Source organism: Dendropsophus ebraccatus, chromosome 6, assembly GCF_027789765.1.
Source record: "Dendropsophus ebraccatus isolate aDenEbr1 chromosome 6, aDenEbr1.pat, whole genome shotgun sequence".
Lineage (NCBI taxonomy): Eukaryota > Metazoa > Chordata > Amphibia > Anura > Hylidae > Dendropsophus > Dendropsophus ebraccatus.
In genome coordinates, this window is record NC_091459.1 from 8176004 (window position 1) to 8196600 (window position 20597).

Below are 20597 nucleotides of genomic sequence, written 5' to 3' on the forward strand. Positions count from 1 at the left end.
TTCAGGATATCCCCCACGGTGGGGAGCCTTTAGCAGACCCCTTGAGATCCCCGTCCCTTTAATGGAAGCCCCAAGTAAATATTTGGTTACATATATTTACATAATGTAAGCGGTCAGAACACAGGACGGGACAGCTACACCCAAAATTTAATGAAAAAAAGAGAAAAAAAAAAAGTAGAGGAAACAACTTTTGTTTCAATGTGTAAGATTAACTATTTTTGCAAAAGGAAAAAAGCTGGAAAAAAAAATCCCAGTGATCAACTTTATCAAGGTGGATCCCATGCAGCCAGTGGACAGCACAATTTTACTGATAACACTACCATCTTTCTCTCAAAATTAAGGACTCTCCCTCCCCCCCCCAGCCGACAAGTTCTCAAATATGGCCGATAATCGGTGTAATAGTCCCCTTAGTTACAACTAAAGTAAATAATGTTCCAGACAGAAGTGTATATGAAGTAAGTGAACAAAAAAGGTATAGACCAGAACTGTACAGTGATTGCAGGTAACTGTCCATAAAATAAGGTGACATGTCTAAGGAAGACAACCAGGAGTAGTATAAGAATATTTGTGGTGTCCCAACACGGGTGTTGCTCGTAGTTACACCCTTTGCAAAAGCCTGTATTTTTGTGTGTCAGTGGTGATGAAGTAGTGTTCCAGTTTCGCCACAAGATGTTGCTATTGTAAGTATATATACTTAGTTGATGCACAGCTATAGAACTGTAAGGGTTATTGTTTATTGGTATGTCCCACAGATCTGTAGACCAATGAGCGTGTTCTCTTCTTCTGCCCCATCACTTCTGCCCCATCACTTCTCTCTTTAAGTCTTCTGTATGTACTCTTCAGCCATTCACAGCACACCTTATAAAAAGGGGCTGTACATAGGAACTCACTTGGGTAGAGAAGTGTAGTGCGTCTTTGTTATTAGGCGTCGTAGAGACAAGATGCAGTTAACCTTTTCTGCTCAAGTAATTCCACTTGACAATATGCAGTGTTAAACCCTTCCTTAGAGAGAGGACAAGTCAGAGATCATCTTAACCAACACTGTAGACTAAGTCACAGTGAAGGACAGTATCCACAAAAGCAGGCGGCTAGGAACTGATCCTGATAGAGCACTATCTCGCAGTGTGGGTGTCAGTAGGGAACCCTCTGCATTCCGATCCCAGGTAACAAGGTCTGGGGCTTGTGTCACCCACCAGGATGGGTCACCCGACACTGGTAGGGCATTAGGTGGTGTGAAGACCCGAAGGTCAAAACACAGGCACAAGTATTTTCTTCTCAAGTATTCTTGTACCTTATCCTCCAACATCTCGGCAGAGCACAGTACGAATTGGGTTGGGACTCTTAACATCCTCCTCTCTACTCCTCAGACTATACTTTTAGCACGCAACTCAGTCCACATGACTGTACTTTTCCTTCTCCACTCACTACAGATCTGGATCTTAAAAGGGTACTCCAGTGTTGGCGCACTTTACTGGGACCGGGGAGGAGGTAGCCGAGGAAAAAGACGTCCACTCACCTCCCCGGTTCCAGCGGGGGGTCCCGCATCGCGCCGATGCCCTGTCGCTTCCGGGTGTCTGACGCGGGCCCAAGACATCACGTCTCAGGTCCGCTCAGCCACTCAGTGAAGGAGGCGGGATCTGAGTGGACTTGAAACAGATCCCCCTCCTTCACTGAGTGGCTGAGGGGACCTGAGACGTCACGTCTCGGGCCAGCGTCAGACACCTAGAAGCGGCCGGGAACCGGAGCACCGCGGGACCCGCTGCTGGAACTGGGGAGGAGAGTGGACGTCTTTCCTCGGCCACCTCCTCCCCGGTCCCAGTAAAAAAAAAGTGCCCCAACACTGTACCCCTTTAACTGTACCCACTGTACCCCTTTAACTTATCAAGTGTAAATAGTTGTTCCAAGGTAAAGCTGTATGACCTGCTGCACATAAGCATTCTTCAAGTAAAGCTAACCTTATTTATGATAGAGACTCTGATTTCTCTCCCCACACCAACACAGTACACGAGCACTCCTTGGGTCATCTCCCCTTTCTTTGGGTGGCAATGCCAATAGTCCGGGTGGTTCATTACCCCACTCTGGACCACCGTGACTACAACCCAAGGGACCCCGCAACCCCCTTGGTAGTTGTCCGCAACGGACACTTAACAAGGGGGAACAAGGTATAACCGGCCCTTTAAAATAAAAGCAAGCGTGCCGTCATACCAGAGTGTGAAACCGACGTCACAACATATCACTGGGCCCAGCTATATCTCAGCCAACCACCATAGAACTGGCGTCACACTTTACCATCTGGCAAGTGACCGTCCGTACCTCCACCATAACCCCGCGGGGGCATACCACATATTTACAATGCACCAAGGGAACCATTCAAATGGTATACTGTACATTGGGAGCTATTCTGTACAGCAAACCCCAAAGAGCAGTAAACTGTACTGTATAAAATGTTAACCACTCGATGTAAAAAGGACAAAGTACATTATAAACTATTTCTGTATTAGCACTGAAAACTGTCAAGTCCACTATGTGTTACAGATGTAAAGTGGCAATTTTACCATCTATTACACGTGTCAAACTCGGGCCCTCCAGCTGTTACCTGGACAGCAATTTGACATCCCTGATCAGATGCTTACAAGTAGTCAGCAGGCTCAAACTCTCTACCTCACCGACTGGGGGAGAGTACTGCGGCAATTCAAAGAGTTTCCCCGCTACTATTGACACATCATGCCGGGCAGGGAAACAATCCATTACAGGTATTCACTGTCCGTAGGTCTGCAAAATCTACAGATGTGTGAAGGCAGCCTTACTCTTAAGTGCCCTTTAGAGTTTAGACCATGTTTGAAACACTACAAGTTTCGATACTAGCGTTTTGAAGGTTATCTTCACTTTTGCAACTGTTAAAATTTAAAAATTCAAACTAGGAAAGTTTTAATTGTATTAAAAATATTCAGCTTTCTAGGCATGGTAAGTCATATCTTGCAAAAATGGAACTAAAAAAAAAAAAAAAATGCTTTCTATCATATTTGTATATACCCAAAAATCAGATTATAGACTAGAAATAAAAAAAAAATTAGAATTCTTTTTTTATTTTTTTTTGAAAATTTATCATCCTAAATAGACATGGATAATAAAAAGACTGATATGTGCATGTACCTGTAGGTCAGATTTACTAACCCTGAAGCATCCATAACTGACACGGTTACAGTCTATGAGCGGATTAAGAGAACATACAGACAGACTCTTCAGGGGTATAATTCCAATTTGGCTACTGGCCAGATGAGGAGTCACATATTGTAGCCGTCATGTGATGTCATGTTGCTGGCATCCCTTTGTATTGAAGGCAAGCATCTGGGGTGCTGCATGTAAAGAAATTACATCACAGCTCAGATGACTGCATTAGAGGAGCAGATGGAAGCCAACATAAAAGCTGGAGACAGTCACAGTGCTGACTGTTTTCTCTCCCTCCTTCCTTCTATTGGTAGCCTGGCAGGATATTCGGCTCACCCTGCAGCTGGCACATAGTGCATCCTCCATCTCCAAGTTCCTTCAGTACAGCTGTCCCAGGCTGGTGGTAAAAATCAAAGCTGTGGTTCATTTTTTCTTTGGATACACTTTTGTTAATGTAAACTAAATTTAGTCCACGTCTAATAGTCTTCCTAATTTAGAAGTGTATTCTAACCACAATGTGCCCATAATTATATCTACAGTATATGCATCAGATTTCCTCAAAATACACAATAAAGCAGTAATAGCAGTAATAAGCAATGCTGCCATGACCCCAAGGCTGGTTAAGGTCCCTTTCACATGAGGAAAATTTATCAGGAAAATCCAGATAGACTTCCTCACCTATAGGGTTCTATTGGGCATGCAGTGTTTTCAGGATTTTTTATGAAGGATGTCCATGCCGGAATACAGGCCTGTAAATGACAGAATCTATCCAATAATTGTTCGGAAGTCCGGCATGGAAACCTCAATAAGCTCTGGGGGAATCTAGAATTCCAGACAACTCCAACATTTTTATGTTCACTTTGCTCCAAATGGCAGGTATAAGTAGCCATGAGTACGGCCATCTTAACATCTGTATCCAAAAGTATCTAATCAATAAGGTTTCCTGCATGCAATATCTGGTTCAACCAAACACAGAATACGGCACATTTATCTTTTATATACAGGTCATATAACAATAGTGTTAGATTATGTACAGAAATAGAGAAATTGTGTCCATATAAGTTATTACGATCGCCCTCCAATCAACCGTCCACAAAACAGGTATTTGATCTTCTAGATCGGTGCTCACCGACATTACACTGTTCAGTGACTGCACGAACACTGATTGCGACAAGCTCATGTGGTTCAAAAGTTACCAGCACAAATTTGCAACAACCATCTAGAAGGTTCCTTGAGATGCACAACTATCTGATACGCTATCCATGGTGCTGAACACAGTGCTAGAGGAGCTGAATGGAATTATGGACCCCCCATGAGAACGTTGCGCTGAGGCCTCTTGTACCACAAGAGATCTTGCAAAACTGACTGCAATAGATTTGGGACAATTCCGGTTTTCTATATATGCTAAAATGACCAAAACGTGATCCAGTATGTTGGCTGCCAAGATGGTGGCCATGCTCCCGACATAGCTTATAACATAGGTCCCCTCAACCAGCAGCTTGACTTAATTTCTGCTGAAGGATGCCGTGACTGCCGAAACATGTCGGAAGCTGCAACATCATATGCTGAATCCATCTACAAACTTAGATTTCCTTCCAGCCAGTGAAACTTACAGGACTGTGAATGAGCACAGAGATCCTATAAAAACAGCATAATCTGAACACAAGATTTGAAAAATGAGAACACAACAAGGAAATTAAACTTCTCACATAAGTCCAAATATTTAAGGCGTAACAGGTGGTTAGAAATAAGAGGCAATGCATGCACAGATTATACGCTTCTCTCTTACCAACACATGGGCAGTGCTAAACTACTTACACATATTCGCATATTGACCTCAAGCTAGAACACCTCCAAGCCAGCTATTCTGTTTCTTAAAGTCCACCCCCATAACCTTAAGGGTACAAACACACACAACAGATACGCAGCAGATTTGATACTGTGTTTAGTTATTTAGATCTAATCTGCTGCGTATCTGCTGCGTATCACAGCAGTAAATACGCAGCGTATAAGCCGTGTGTGTTTATACCCTAAAGGGGTATTCCTAGCTCATTCTAGTTGATGTGGAATGCATGAGTTGTCTGCCACCTTAAAAGGGGTAATCCCATCTCTACTAAAATAGTTAAATATTTTATAGTTATATTAGAATTTTTTTATTTTAGAGTATACACTGTAGAGCATTCCCAAAAAAGGCAACTTTTTGCTGTCTCACTTTAACCTCTCAAAACATTTAGGAATTCGGCCTAGCAAAAACACAAATATTAATAGCCATACCATCTGGGAGCGGTTTACAGGATAAGGCGTCATCCAGGTCTCTAGCAGTGGCAGGATCAATGGAGAAGATACATTCCTTCCTATGGGTGTGAAAAAAGCATGTTATACAATGTTATACAATGTTATACAATATTAGCCAGACCGGAGAGCAGCTGCAAAGAGGTAGTCGTCATGTACAGTATACCATGACCAGATTTTTAGTTAATGCACTGGAAAGTTTTAAAAAAAAAAAAACTTTTACCAACTGGCTGCCACAGATTCAAGCACTCAGGTTCCTACTGATCAGCTCACAAGAGTGAAGGCAGCGTGGGGAGGTAATGTGTAACAATTTAGTCAACCATTAGTCGTCGGCCGCCTAGTAGCTATTATATATATCGATGCACGGCCGGTGGCAGGTGACCAGACCTAATGATAGGATCAGTCGATGACTGTTGTCTCTATTATACGGAGCGATAAGTTGGCAGACAATCAATCCGTGTAATAGGGCCCTTAAAATGGTTGCCCCATCTTGGCAAACCCTTTTTTAAATGCAGATTCAGAAGTGATTAGTTGATCACCGTTGGTGGAGCAGCCATGCAATAAATTATTGCTGACGGTAGCTACAGGGAAGGGAGGAAGGAAGCACCATTATTCATTATAAATGCATGATCGGGCGGCAGCAACACATCGGGGGAAATGGCTTTATTTATAACACATTTAAGTTACCAAGCAAACAATGGCTCAAAAGCAGGAAAAAAAAAAATCCACTAAAAAAAGTATGGCCAAGTCCATCATAAGAACATATAACCCAAAACACTTACTAATCAAAATATTTACGTCTTGTCACTAAAGACCCGACTTATTTGAAATAATTGGGTAATACATTTAAAAGTAGCAAAACTTTAACCGCATCACTTTTGTTTCAGATTTGTGCAAATTAGGATTATGTACATACAATTTATATATTTCACTTTTAATTTTCATTATTGCTTCTTTAGGGTCTCCTACTGTATATTGAATATTCCAGCATTGGAACATTACAGTGAGTGGGTAAGCAAAAGACAGACTGCTGTAGTACTATATCACCAAGTATACCTTGATGCTTTTGTAACTTGCTTCTTTCTATCATCTTTCATTTATATGGCTTCATAAAAAAAAAAAAATAACTATTCACTTTTGCTACACATTCATACAACCTTAAAATCCACCATAAAGTTACAGCTCCTCAACTATTAGATTTGCTGTGTAAATTGGAGCAGTATTCATCAATAAGGCTTGGTTAACACTACACTTTTGCTATTCAATTTAAAACATCAGTTTAAAAAAAAAAAAAAAATGCATTTGTGTGCATCCATTGTGATTTTTTTTTTTAATAGAAGCCAATGGAAAAACAGATGACAAAACTGACTGCAAAAACATTGTGTGAACTTCGCTTAATTGAAGAAAAACTTTAACACACAGGTATGCGTATATATATGGCTGTTTGTATCTCCATTATTCTATGGGAGGAGGCACGTACTCCATATCTTCTTGCTGTAAACCTAGGTCAGGCTCCCCTTACACTTGCACAGCCCATAGAACAGCTTTCTTTTATGGACACTACCAGAAGAGGTATGATAGGTATGACTTTATTGTAATCTTTGTAACAGTACTGGCGGTTCAGAACTGAAGTGCTGGGTGACAGATTTGCTTTCAGTGCCAAGTGTGAAAACATTTAGTTGTCTCCTTGTTACTAGGAAAAAAATTATAAAGCCCTGGCTTCAAAGAATTGCAATGAATAAACTGAATCAGCCATGAATCAGCCAGATAGATGGCTTGGTTGGACATTTTTAACACACAGCCAACCAATTTCTGAACACTTGCAACTTGTGTAACTTGTAAAGTCTGGTGTTGACATTTTTTAAAGAGTCGGGGAGGAGGTGGCTGAATATAACATGCACCTACCACCCCAGCACTCTGATCCCCCGGCCACCTCCTGGTCTGAGCGGGGACCTGGGTCATGACGTGTCAGCCACGCTCAGCCAGTCAGCGGCCAAGGCAGGACTGCTACAACCACTGACTGGAGAGTGGGCCTGACACGTCACAACTAGGGATGAGCGAATTGCAGATTTAAACGAAGCAAAAACGCTCTGTTTGATCTGCGCTCGGCTCAACAAGCTGCTGGGCTGTCAGCGCTGCTCCGCTCCGCGCCGCTCCACCCTGGGTGCTGGGGAAGAACTGGATCCAATCCTGGGAAACTGGGAGAAGTTTCCCAGGTTTGGACGCAGCTTTTCCCGACATCTGACGTCTCCTGTAAGATAACTTACCATAGGTTTATACCCAAAAAATTGTAGCATTGTAGCTACTGCAGTTCCATGTATATGTTCAGGTCTACGAAACAAGTCAAGCTCAGCAAAGAATCACACTTTTAATTAGTAAATCGTGTAAGACTTCAGCAGAATTCCAACAATTGCGTAGTATCGTTGCTTTGTCAGACTCACCTCTGAAAGAAGTGACTGAAGTATGGATTGGCAGCAAGTACCATCTTGGCTGATCTTAAAGACCTGCTCTTAACCAAAACCTCTACTTATTAGATCTTCTGCAACGTGATCCAACACTCTACACTCCAAACGCTACAGTTAAATCTATGTTGCCAATATCAACTGCTTTGATCTAAAATGAAGGATTAGGCTTTTGCAAGAGGCTCACATGAGAAGGAACAGGGGAGGATTAGAGGCCTGGTCACCACGATCTGCTTTCATAGAGAGGAGAAAATACTCATTTACAAAACTTAAGATTCCTACTTTGTCACTTCTCAAAATATTTACCAGAAAGTAGCAAGTTAGTATAAAAAGTTACATCTCAAAAGGAAAAGTTTATTATTTGGATTAAAAAAAAATAATTTAGCATAAGTTATCTAAACAGTTAACTAAAGTTTGTAATATCTAGCTATATTAAAGAGCAACTATGAGTAGGTGAGACAATTCTAACCTGCTGATATGTCCCTAATGCACACAAGACGCAGAGGAGGAAGCCAACTCTTACATTCCTCCTCAGCACAAATTTCCGTGCAGTTAGTAGTTGAACCTACGGCCCAGAGCACCGTTCGGAGCATTGCCCCTCCACCACTTTGCCGATCTGGCCCGTCTGCTCCACTGATTAGGAGGAGTGGGTCGGCTCGTGCTCAGGGCTGTGGATTCAACTACTAACTGCAGAGGAAGGGAGACAGAGTTATACCTTCCTCCCCCCCGGCACCTAGTGCACATTAGGGGGCTATCAGAAGGTAGATTTGTCTAACCTGCTGATAGTTCCCCTTTTAATTATTCTAATTATACTAAATTGGAGAATAGGTTTCTGCTCAACAACTATTCTTGGGAGCATTGCACTGCTTATATTCTGCTCATATCGATTACATAACACCAACGATACCCTTACAGACTGCCAACTAAAATAAAAACCTTGACCATTTCTACAGATTTAAAAAAAAAAAAAAAAAAAAAGTATCTTGTGATGCAGCATGGCAGAGTGGGCATCCACTTGGGTAAAGTATAGCATTTTATATGTGTACTTACTTATAACTGCTGGTGTTGTGATAGAGCTTTTTTAGGGTTTCTTTTATGGTATTTTACCATTGATCTGTAGTCTTTACCCCTTATTACCTCTATCCTGCCTGACAGCAGCACCCCTCGCTTGTATGTTTTTTTTGTGTTTAATATTTCCTCAGTCGCAGTTCACTGTTTTTTAATTTTTTTTCATTGTATGTGCATTTCATGAAATAAAGATTTTTTGTATGTTTACAATTTAAGGAGGTTCAGTTGTCTTTGTATAGGTATATAGTTTGTAACTAGAACCCATCAACATTACTTCAATACAGTATCCTCCACTCACGGAATAGCGCACATGTGCTCCAGGGTGGGGGAGATCTGCTAAACTTTTTCTCTTGTATATCTCCCATTATATGACTGAGATCAATTGCATAGCTTACTGGATCCAGATCTCCATATTACGTATGCTGTTCTGATGCGGTACATGAGGCAATATGGTTTGATCAAATCATATACCAACATTCTGGTGTTTTTTAATGTAGCCGAGAGGCATTAGTGTCAGCCATAGGTGTGAGGTGCCACCACTCCTCTTTCTCTTGTAATATATTTTATGGTTCAATAAGCTTATTACAACAATTACATATACATTGGGTAGACAATGAAATAGAAGACTGAGCAAGAAGCCCAAAGCTTAAACAAAGAGCAAGGTCATCAAGTATTAGCATATACAATATAAAACGTGGCTCATTCACAATAAAATGAGCAATAAGCAGAAAGTCTAAAGTGAACTTTAGAGAGTTAAGATTAAAAAAAAAAAAAATTGGCAAGTGCTCCAGTTGTATGATGAAACGGTGTCACCCTGAAAAGAGTCTCAAAAGGGGTAAGTCTTCATATGGGGTATTAAGAGTTTTATAAAAGAAACCTATGGAAAAAGCAATAACTGGAAGGGCAGATAATACACTTTTATTACACTTATTAAGTTTCAGCTCAGCTTTCATATCAAAGATATTTGAATGTTTAAATTTATCGTACCTTATGCAGAACACCCACCCATCAAAGGAATGGGGCGAATATGGCAGCCCAATACACTGCTGATGGATTTAGCCACCAAATTCATACATGGAAATTAAAACTGAAACAGCCTGATCATTTCAAAAATTTAAGTCTCAAGTAGCGTGACTGCTCTGCTGAACTCCATGCGTGTGTTTATTTTTTAGTGAACAATCCCGCCTTAAATTCAATGGCTGGTTCTGCTCCAGGTGAGGAAACTGACAGTGTCCTTACTAATGTATTACTCCACTACAATAATAAACCATTCCAAAAGAAGGTCCATTTGGAAGCCTGTACAATCTACTCCAACCGCTTGCTCACAGATCGGCTGTCAAGAGGAGTTAACATTAAACAGAATTTTTTTGATCTTTCGAAACATACAAAACCCCTAAAAGTACCGTATGTTGTCATCGCAAAAGCTCAAGATCATAGTTAGAAAGTTTTAACGTCTTTAGTCACAAACACATTCCACACAATGTAAACCTGTGCTAAATTGTAGCCCTGACTATCTAAGCTGTAGCATTAGAGGGGTGATCTGGCACTTTTTTTTTTATACATTGCTACGGTCACTGAACACTGCTACGGACAGTGATTGGATGAGGGTCCTATTAGGCAAAGCCATTTTTAACGCTTAACGATAAACACTCGCAAAAGTTTTACCGTCAACATGAAATTGTTCACCATATTACACAGAATGAAAGTCGATCATTACTACAATCGTTTACTCCAGCTGATCCCAGCAAATGAAGGAACAATGTGGAATAAGGATGCGTTTACACAGACAGATTTATCTCACAGATTTGGAAGCCAAAGCCAGGAATGGATTTGTAAAGAGGGTAGATCCCAGTCTTTCCTTTATGACCTGATCCCTGTTTATAGTCTGTTCCTGGTTTGGGCTTCAAAGATCTGTCAGATAAATCTGTCCGTGTAAACGCACTATTACACTGAACAATTAGTGAACAATTTGTGAACAAAAGTGGAATTACAATGATTTTGGAGTCCGCACCAAACAAATTACAGTTTCTTATTGCTCACTGCCTGTGTTTATACAATACTATTGTTTAAATATCTAGCGATAACGATAATTCACACGATAATTGTCCCAATTAATAGGGCCCTTAGCGTCAGTCTGCAAAAGTGCCAGTGGCTGCAGTCAGCGGTCAGTGTGGAGAGGTGAGCATAAGATATTGGTTACGTTTAAAGCGTACATGTCACTACGTTAAAAAAAAAATAAGAATATGCAGACTTGTAGTACTTACTACCTGCATCCTTGCTGGTGGGTTATTTTTAAAAGGGGTCATTCAGTGCTACAAAAACCGCATTCTGCCAGAGACAGCACCGTTCTTGTCTCCAGGTCAAATGTGGTTTGCAATTAAGCTCCATTCACTGCAATGGAAAGGAGCTACATAACCCAACCCAAACTGGAGAGGACGTCAGACTCTGGAAGAAAGTGTACATTTGTGTAGTGCTGGATAACCCCTTTAAATTTCGCCTCCCTGGTCCCATTAATAGTTTCACTTCTCATTCTTTTGCAGATATGACAGCAGCTATCTATATATGACAAATCTACACGATAACCTTCTGAAACTAGGAGAGTTAAAGATTTTCTCTGGAGTGCCCCTTTAACTTTTCTACCTCCCTAGTAAATCAGAAGGCTGGTCCGAACAGAAAATTTTGCCCTTAAAATGTTAACAAAAAGGTCTTAAAAATACAATTAAAAATAAAAAAAATTCTAATACAGTTGCTTTGCATCTTTGGGGCAAGCTAAAGCCACCATAAGGAGAGCGGTAAAAATCACTTACAAGTCCGTCGAGAACCATTTCTGTGAACTTTGATGACATGGAAACTGAGTGGAAACAATTCAAGGCTGTATACAAACCAAGTCCAAGAGCTCGGAAACGTCAGGTCTTGTTAGGTGGAAACTACAATGGACTAGAGAAACTGATGAGAATAACAGGGTACATTTATCCTGATGGTCACAGCCGCATCCAAGCCTTTATAATCTGCTAAGTAACTCTGCTGAGAGCTGCAGAAAGCTAGAAGCAGACTGAGAAAACGACTATGCTGCAGAGAAACCTGCAATTTAAGAACTGTGACCATGAAATTACTAAACAGTGAAGACCTCACAAACATTAAAAAGACTGACTATCAGTATGGTGTCCTATCTCAGTGTAGCATAAAACTATAGTGACAGAGAAGCTGAAGAGAATGATGTATGACTTACATTGTCCTGTGCAGCTGATCCAGAGATCTCCCCCTGAATAACATGGACAATAAGTAGTCCTCTCCATTATGTGCATGAGCCCAGCAGTCCTAGATATTCATGAGAAGCAGAAAACTCCGCCCACCAGCTGCTGATTGGCAGTTACCTATCCATGTTGTGTATAGAAAGTAATTGACAATCAGCAGCTGGAGGGCGGGGAGAGGGGTGTGGCAATAATCCTATCCTCCCGCATATTAGGAGAACAGCTGAACAGAATGTTGTAAGTAATACACCGATCTGTTCTGCATTTCTGTCACTAGTATATGCTGCCCTCATTTAAAGCGGAATAAAACTAGTGACAGATTCCTTTTAAACTAAAATCAAAGTTGTTGTTAGAATACGAGTAATCTTTCGTCTGCCTCCCAAAGCTCAATGCACAGCACGAAGGAGACCGATCGTGTGACATTGCTCTACACAATGTGGATCATATAGCATAAAATACAGCAGTATCAGATAATCTAGAAGATATAATCTTTGTAATTTATAGTTGCAAATAACTACCTGGTAGGTCTACCCTTTTTTTTTTTTTTACCAGAATAGCAAAAACCTGAAATTGGTGTGAACAAGCCACCTGTCCATACAGTTCAGAAAAGTAATACCCAGTGGGGTGTTCCAAAAGTCTACAAGTGAATATCCCCGGGTTTATTAGCATAAGACTTCGTAATTTCCTCTTCTTGGAGAGTGCAGCCCAAATCTTAAGTATGACCCTTCTCCTGGGGCCAAAAGCGTTTAAAAAGTGGACCTCTGGCTTTGCCATCTTTCCTTGTTCTCCTACGCTTGCTATTTTTAGGTCATTGTTTTCTATTTTGGCAGCTGAAAAAGCGCAGAATGTAATTTTACCTCCTGCCTCAGATTTCTCCTTAAAAAGTGAATACAATGTCCTGTTTATAATAATAAAATTGTTCACTGGCAGAGAAGTTGGGAAAGGAAAAAAAAAAAAATTTGAAAAAAAAAACCAGAAAAAAAACAAGGAAAAGGCCAAGCAAGTGGAAAATGTAAAGCAAGCAAAAGTCTAAGCGCCAATTTTGAGCAAAGTGTGAGCAATGGATCTCGAAGAGGTCTCACATACTGAATTACTGTTTGAATTTAAGACTGATAGGCAATTTAAAAAAGGAGAAGCCCAGGGTCAGACTTTATTTCTCAAAAGGAGGTAGTGGCTTAACACAACTTGCGATGATCGAACAGCGCTGATGTTCAGGTTCGTAGGAACTCGAACCATTGGTATTTGACTACTCAGTCTTCCCGTTCTGTGGGGAAGGTGGAGACAGCCCGAGTACCGCCTGGAAAACAGCAACACAGCCTGGGCCATAGGTTGAATCCCTGTTTTCCAGGCGGGACTCTGGCTGTCTCCACCTTCCCCATGGAACAGGAAGACTGCGGGAGTCAAATACAGATGGTTCGAGTTCATACGAACCTGAACACCAGCGCCGTTCGATCATCTCTAAACATAACAGGCACCTACCTACCAGACTCCAGTTCAGGGGTTGGCTGTCTCCCGCTCAGTCCCTTCCTGGCCCGAGTGGGGACGCGGGTCGTGACATGTGGCCGTAGGGGGGTCCCACCTACTGTAGCCAGGGAGATAGGTGCATGTTATGTTAAGCCACCTCCTACCCTACCCTGCTCTTTTGAAAATAATGCCCCAACCCCGGACTCCTTTAAGGAAAAGGAGGGGGGGGGGGAATAAGTTGGTATTTTCAACAGTACCATGCCACATAATTATGTTGCTCAAAAAAAAAAAAAAAAAAAAAGTATGTAAATCATAGTGACTAACATTTAGGAATTTAAGACTAAACAAAAGTTAGACAAAAAAAAAAAGTTACATTATTTTAAGCCAATTTTATTGTGCAATGGTTACGCCTAGGCCAACACTGTTCTCAAGAAGGTGCTCCACTGCTTTAGTCCTATGCCAAGGTTTGTGTTTTTACACCTATTTTCTTCTCTTCCTTTCTGTTTAGCACAGTCTGATCAGCAATCATCCTCTCTACCACCACACTTTCTTGGCTCCTGTTCCAGACAATGAAAGACAGTGACCAAAGACAACATTGTTTTAGCGTTAAAAGCAGGTTTGATCTGCTGATTGTTGCTCTTTATGTCCCTATTGCACAGGAGACGCTGAGGATGAAGGTATGTCCGTTACCTCCATCCTTTGTGCCCGTCTGGTGCAGTAAGTAGTTTGCTTCACGGCCCGATAAGACAATAAGGGCACTGCCAGCCCGCATAGCACCGAACCGCCCCGTCCTGGCCTTCCCTTCTCCAATTATAGCCAAGGGAGCAGGCCACATTGGTGCTCTATGGATGCAGGCAGTGCTCCTAATGGTCTTACTGGAACATGGAGTAAATTATTATCTGCACTAGAATGGCGCCGATGAACGTAAGGAGACACAGATGAATCTAACCTGCTTCACCCGAGACACTGAGGAGTAAGCTATGTCATACTTTTTATCCTTGGGGCCATTCAAGTGCAGTTAGTAGTTTGCTCCATGGTCCAGTAAGACAGTTAACGGGGTAGTGCACCAAAAAAAAAAAAAAATTTCTTTCAAATCAACTGCTGCCATGAAGTGCCAGAGATTTGTAATTTACTTCTATTAAAAAATCTCAAGCCTTCCAGCACTTATCAGCTGCTGTGTGTCCAGCAGGAAGTGTTTTCTTTCCTGTCTGACAGTGCTCTCTGTTGCCTCCTCTGTCCATGTCAGGAACTGTCCAGAGAAGGAGCAAATCCCCATAGAAAACCTCTCCTGCTCTCCAGACTGGAAATAATACCACTTCCCGCTGGGCATACAGCAGCTGATGAGTACTGGAAGGCTTGAGATTTTTTAATAGAAGTAAATTACAAATCTCTGGCACTTCATGGCAGCAGTTGATTTGAAAAACATTTTTTGGTGCACTACCCCTTTAAGAGCACTGCCCACCCTCATAGCGCCAATCCAGACAGCTCCATTGATTATAATTAGTGAAGGAAGGCTGGCTGGGGGCGGTTCTGTGCTATGGTGGCGGACAGGGCTCCTAATGTCTTACCAAACCATGTAGCAAACTACTAACTGCACCACAATGGCGCTGAGGATGGAGGTAAGAGACACCGCTTCCTCCACAGCATCTAAGTGTAAGAAACTTAAACTCTATTACACACACACACACACACACACACACACACACACACACGGCTGCCGCTAAATGCACAACTTCAAAACACTGAAATGGTTTACAAAGGTTACACAGAAATGGACAAATACAAGATTTCAAGTAAAACAAAAGCTGAATACCATTTAGACATCTATGATCTACATTTTTTACTGATTAGAATCAGAAAAAAAAATCCTGACTTTCAATTTCTTATTTCACTCTTTGTACATTATTATTGGGATGAGCGATGGAATCCGCAGCAAGTTATTTGCATGATTTCCGTAGTGTGCATACACCCTTAGATGGACAATAAGTAGTCCTCTCCAATATGTGCATGAGCCTAGTAGTCCTTGATATTCATGAGCAGAGAACTCCACCCACCAGCAGCTGTTTACCTATACACAGCATGGATAGATAACCAACCAATCTGTTCATCTGTACAGCATTTCTGTCACTAGTTTATGCTGCCCTCATTTAAGGCAGAATAAACCTAGTGACTGAACCCCTTTAAAAAAAAGGTATGAAACTAAATTATTGATCATTCTACAGTTAACATGTTCTTTACCAGTAGGTATGGGTACAAAAGCATTAGAATAGTTAGATGTGAAATTGTACGTACAAGGGGCTAAAAGAATACACTCATTTCCCGAATGCAAGTGATTCAAAACAAGAGGCTACTGATGTAAGCAGATGCATCAGTGCTAGGGGTTATCCAGAGAGTCATTTAAAAAAAACAAACTTCATTTTAGACAGAAATCAAATTATAAAGAGTGGAGGATATAGGCGCAAAACATCAGCTAACAAAAGTTTTCTTCCTTTATGTACAGCTCTATTGAAAAAGATTAGAAGGGCCATTCTGATCAACTGGCACATTATGCAGACAAACCCCTAACAGCAAAATAGAGTCAATAATAAACCCCTCATATGGTTTCATAGGTGACCTAATCTAAAAGACACCAGTTTCGGGATTAGCCAGGGTCTGAGCAGTCCGCCCCCACCAATATGGCAATAACCAATTGGAGTCAGAGCTTTGCTGCAGAAAGGCGCGCAGCCGTGAACAGGTACGAGCTACAGGATCAGTCGGAAATTCTGCACTCTGGTTTCGTAGTGTGAACCTACCCTACAGCTATACGCACCACGGAGATCACGCTGATAACTTGCCACGTATTCAGTTGCTCACTTTCCTGTGCTCCCGCGTGAAGTTCCACAAGTCCCATAGGCTCCTTTCTATGTACAGGCAGATTTTGCTGTTTGTCCAAACAACTGGCATGTCAATTCTTTTGGCGGACGACGGAATCCGCCTAACCACAGAAGAGTGAAGCCGGAGCGTGCGGCAAATTACCTGCGTGATTCTCGTAGTGTGCACATAACCTAATTCCTCTCGACAAAAGATACAAAGATTACGTTATCTGAAACCGATTGACGGAGGAATTAAAGGTGTACAGGTAGAGCCTGAATGCAAATAATGAAATAAAGCTGTACAATATACAGAAAGAAATGGCGATCAGTGGATTAGGAAACACTGAGTGTTCTTTATTGGCCTAATCCCCCTCCTAAACATGAACATGTTGTACACCACTATTATCTAGGACTTTTGCTCAGTTGGGTTTGTTCTATAAGTAGCATAACAGTCAGCAGTTGCATGCGCCATTTCGAGTTGACAGATTCCCTTTAACTGGATAAAATATTAATTTTTATAAATATTCCTGAACTCTGGTAAATTCCTTCATATTCATTAACTGCTCAGCACTCGACTTGGTCTTTGTCTTCTTCGGAATACAAACATTGGGGAAAAAAGGAACAATTGAAGTAGATTACACACATCGATTCGGGGCGCTATAAATAGAGCAGCAAACAGTGGCCGGTCACGATCAAAGCCGAAAAACATCCTCTCTCTCAGGATAAGGTATTCAGCACAGATAGTTACCGTGTAAATGCAGGAAAAGGAGGATTATTTTGAGATGTATTTTGTGTTCTCGGGGCTGCTATGAAAATTGCTTTTACAGAAATCAAAGTTTTGTACAAATTGTTTTAACTTTCCATTCTGATCTCTAAATCCCCACCAATATCCTCATTTGTGAAATCCTGCTGAACTCGCCAAGAATCTTCATCTGTAAGAATGACTAAACTTGACAAAAACACTTTTCCAGTAATAAGTCAACACTTGAACCCAATATTGTCAAGTCTTTAGGACTACATTTTAACAAGCTAAAAAACCAAAACAAGGAAGCGATGTTTTCCAGTTCATTCAAAAAGACAGGATAGCCTCATCATCATCATCATCATCAAAAAGTTAAAAGGTTCACCTTTTGTGAACTCGCAAGAATACTTTCATTAAAGCAGAACGTGCCCGATTCTGCAACTTTCCAGCTTTTGTCTAATTTCATTTTTAATATTTAAATTAAAAAAAAAATAATCTTCCTACACACACACATATATACACACAGTGAGTCCAAGAAGTATTTGATCCCTTGCTGATTTTCTTTGTTTGCCCTCTAATAAAGACACTATCCTTCAGCACTTTTAATGGTAGATATATTCTAATATGGAGAGACAGAATATCAAGAAAAAAAATCCAGAATATAATTTTAAAGAATATATTTTAATTAATTTGTATTTCAATGAGGAAAATAAGTATTTGATCCCTCTTGCCAAACACACTCAATACTTAGTGGCAAAGCCTTTGTTTGCAAGCACAGCGGTGAGAGGTTTGTTGTAGTTAACCACAAGTTTAGCACACACACCAGGGGGAATTTTGGCCCACTCTTCTTTGCAGATTCTCTCTAAATCATGAAGGTTGGTGGGCTGTCGCTTGGCAACTCTGACCTTCAGCTCCCTCCATAGATTTTCGATCGGATTGAGGTTTGGCGACTGGCTGGGCCACTCCATGACCTTAATGTGATTTTTCTTGAGCCAATCCTTTGTTGCCTTTGCTGTATGTTTAGGGTCGTTATCATGTTGGAAGACCCAACCACGGCCCATTTTCAGAACCCTGGCAGAGGGGAGGAGGTTGTCCCTCAGGATTGTGCGGTACATGGCTCCATCCATCTTCCCAGTGATGCGGAGAAGTAGCCCTGTACCCTTGGCAGAGAAACACCCCCAAAACATTATGCTTCCACCTCCATGCTTGACGGTGGGCACAGTGTTCTTGGGGTCATAGGCAGCATTTGTCTTCCTCCACACATGGCGGGTGGAGTTGAGGCCAAAAAGTTCAATTTTGGTCTCATCCGACCACAAAACCTTCTCCCAATAACTTGGTTCATCTTTCAAATGATCATTGGCATACTTGAGGCACGCCTCCACATGTGCTCTCTTCAGCAGGGGTACCTTTCAGGCACTGCAGGATAGGGCTGGGCGGTATACCGCAAAAATACCGATACCGTCACTGGCGTCGGTTAACCGACCTCAACTTAGCCAGGACGGTATCTGCGGTATTTTTACTTTTCTATCTCCCTGTTAGAGTGCCCCCTCACTGCGCCCATCCAGTGAGAGCGCCCCCCGCACACACGCACGCCGCCTGGCATTAGCGCTGTACATTATGTGCAGGGGCGCTAATATCAGAGCGGGAGGTGGTGGAGGAGCAGCAGTGTAAGAAGGCCCCGCCCCCCGCAAGTCCCGTCCAAGCGCCCGCCCTCCTTACCCGTCCGGTCCCGTCTGAGGCTCCTCACCTGTCCGATACCACCCCACCCCCAGCGGTCCAGTCCCGTCCGATGCCCCCCACTGGTCCCGTCCTGTCCGAGGCCCCCCACCTCTCTGCCCCCCCCTGTATAGTCATACACCCCTGTCCCCCCCCTGTATAGTCATACACCCCTCTCCGCCCCCCCCTGTATAGTCATACACCCCTCTCCGCCCCCCCCCCTGTATAGTCATACACCCCTCTCCGCCCCCCCCCCTGTATAGTCATACACCCCTCTCTGCCCCCCCCTGTATAGTCATACACCCCTGTCCGCCCCCTGTATAGTCATACACCCCTGTCCGCCCCCTGTATAGTCATACACCCCTGTCCGCCCACCCCGCCTGTATAGTCATACACCCCTGTCCGCCCACCCCGCCTGTATAGTCATACACCCCTGTCCGCCCACCCCGCCTGTATAGTCATACACCCCTGTCCGCCCACCCCGCCTGTATAGTCATACACCCCTGTCCGCCCACCCCGCCTGTATAGTCATACACCCCTGTCCGCCCACCCCGCCTGTATAGTCATACACCCCTGTCCGCCCACCCCGCCTGTATAGTCATACACCCCTGTCCGCCCACCCCCCCTGTATAGTCATACACCCCTGTCCGCCCACCCCGCCTGTATAGTCATACACCCCTGTCCGCCCACCCCGCCTGTATAGTCATACACCCCTGTCCGCCCACCCCGCCTGTATAGTCATACACCCCTATCCCCCCTGTATAGTCATACACACCTGTCGGTCCCCCCTGTATAGTCATACACCCCTACCCCCCCTGTATAGTCATACACCCCCATCCCCCCCTGTATAGTCATACACCCCCATCCCCCCCTGTATAGTCATACACCCCCATCCCCCCCCCCCAATGTATAGTCATACACCCCTATCCCCCCTGTATAGTCATATACCCCTATCCCTCCTGTATAGTCATACACCCCTGTCCACCCCCCGCCTGTATAGTCATACACCCCTGTCCACCCCCCCCCGTATAGTCATACACCCCTATCCGCCCCCTGTATAGTTATACACCCCTGTCCGCCACCCCTGTATAGTTATACACCCCTGTCCGCCACCCCTGTATAGTCATGCTCAGTGAGTTTTTTACTTTTTTGATATTGACAGTTTTTCATAGCAAGTGGGTGTGGTTTGCAAAAAGGGGCATGTCATAATTATCGTTCAGTTATCGTTACCGCGGCTACATGTGCGATTAATCGCGATATTGATTTTGGCCCATATCGCCCAGCCCTACTGCAGGATGTGAATCCATTGTTGCGCAAAGTGTTGCCAATTGTTTCCTTGCAAACAGTGGTCCCAGCTGCCTTCAGGTCATTTGCTAACTCCTGCCGAGTGGTTGCAGGACGATTTCTGACTGTTCTCAGCATCATTGCCACCCCACGAGGCGAAATCTTCTTTATAGCACCGGGCCGAGGTCTGTTGATTGTCATGTTATACTCTTTAAACTTTCTGATAATTGCACCAATAGTTGTTACTTTCACATCCAACACCTTACTAATCTTTTTGTAGCCCATTCCAGCTTTGTGA

General features: G+C 42.8%; 1 protein-coding gene across 3 annotated transcripts in view; it reads right to left on the bottom strand.

The window, feature by feature from the left end:
* The window catches only part of DIS3L2 (DIS3 like 3'-5' exoribonuclease 2), a 152022-nt gene that overhangs the window by 53487 nt on the left and 77938 nt on the right, over positions 1 to 20597 (bottom strand). For all 3 annotated transcript variants that reach the window (XM_069974450.1, XM_069974452.1, XM_069974451.1), the window contains one exon: positions 5443 to 5522. In XM_069974450.1, the coding sequence (XP_069830551.1) occupies positions 5443 to 5522 (80 nt within the window). The remainder of the gene's footprint in view (positions 1 to 5442; positions 5523 to 20597) is intronic.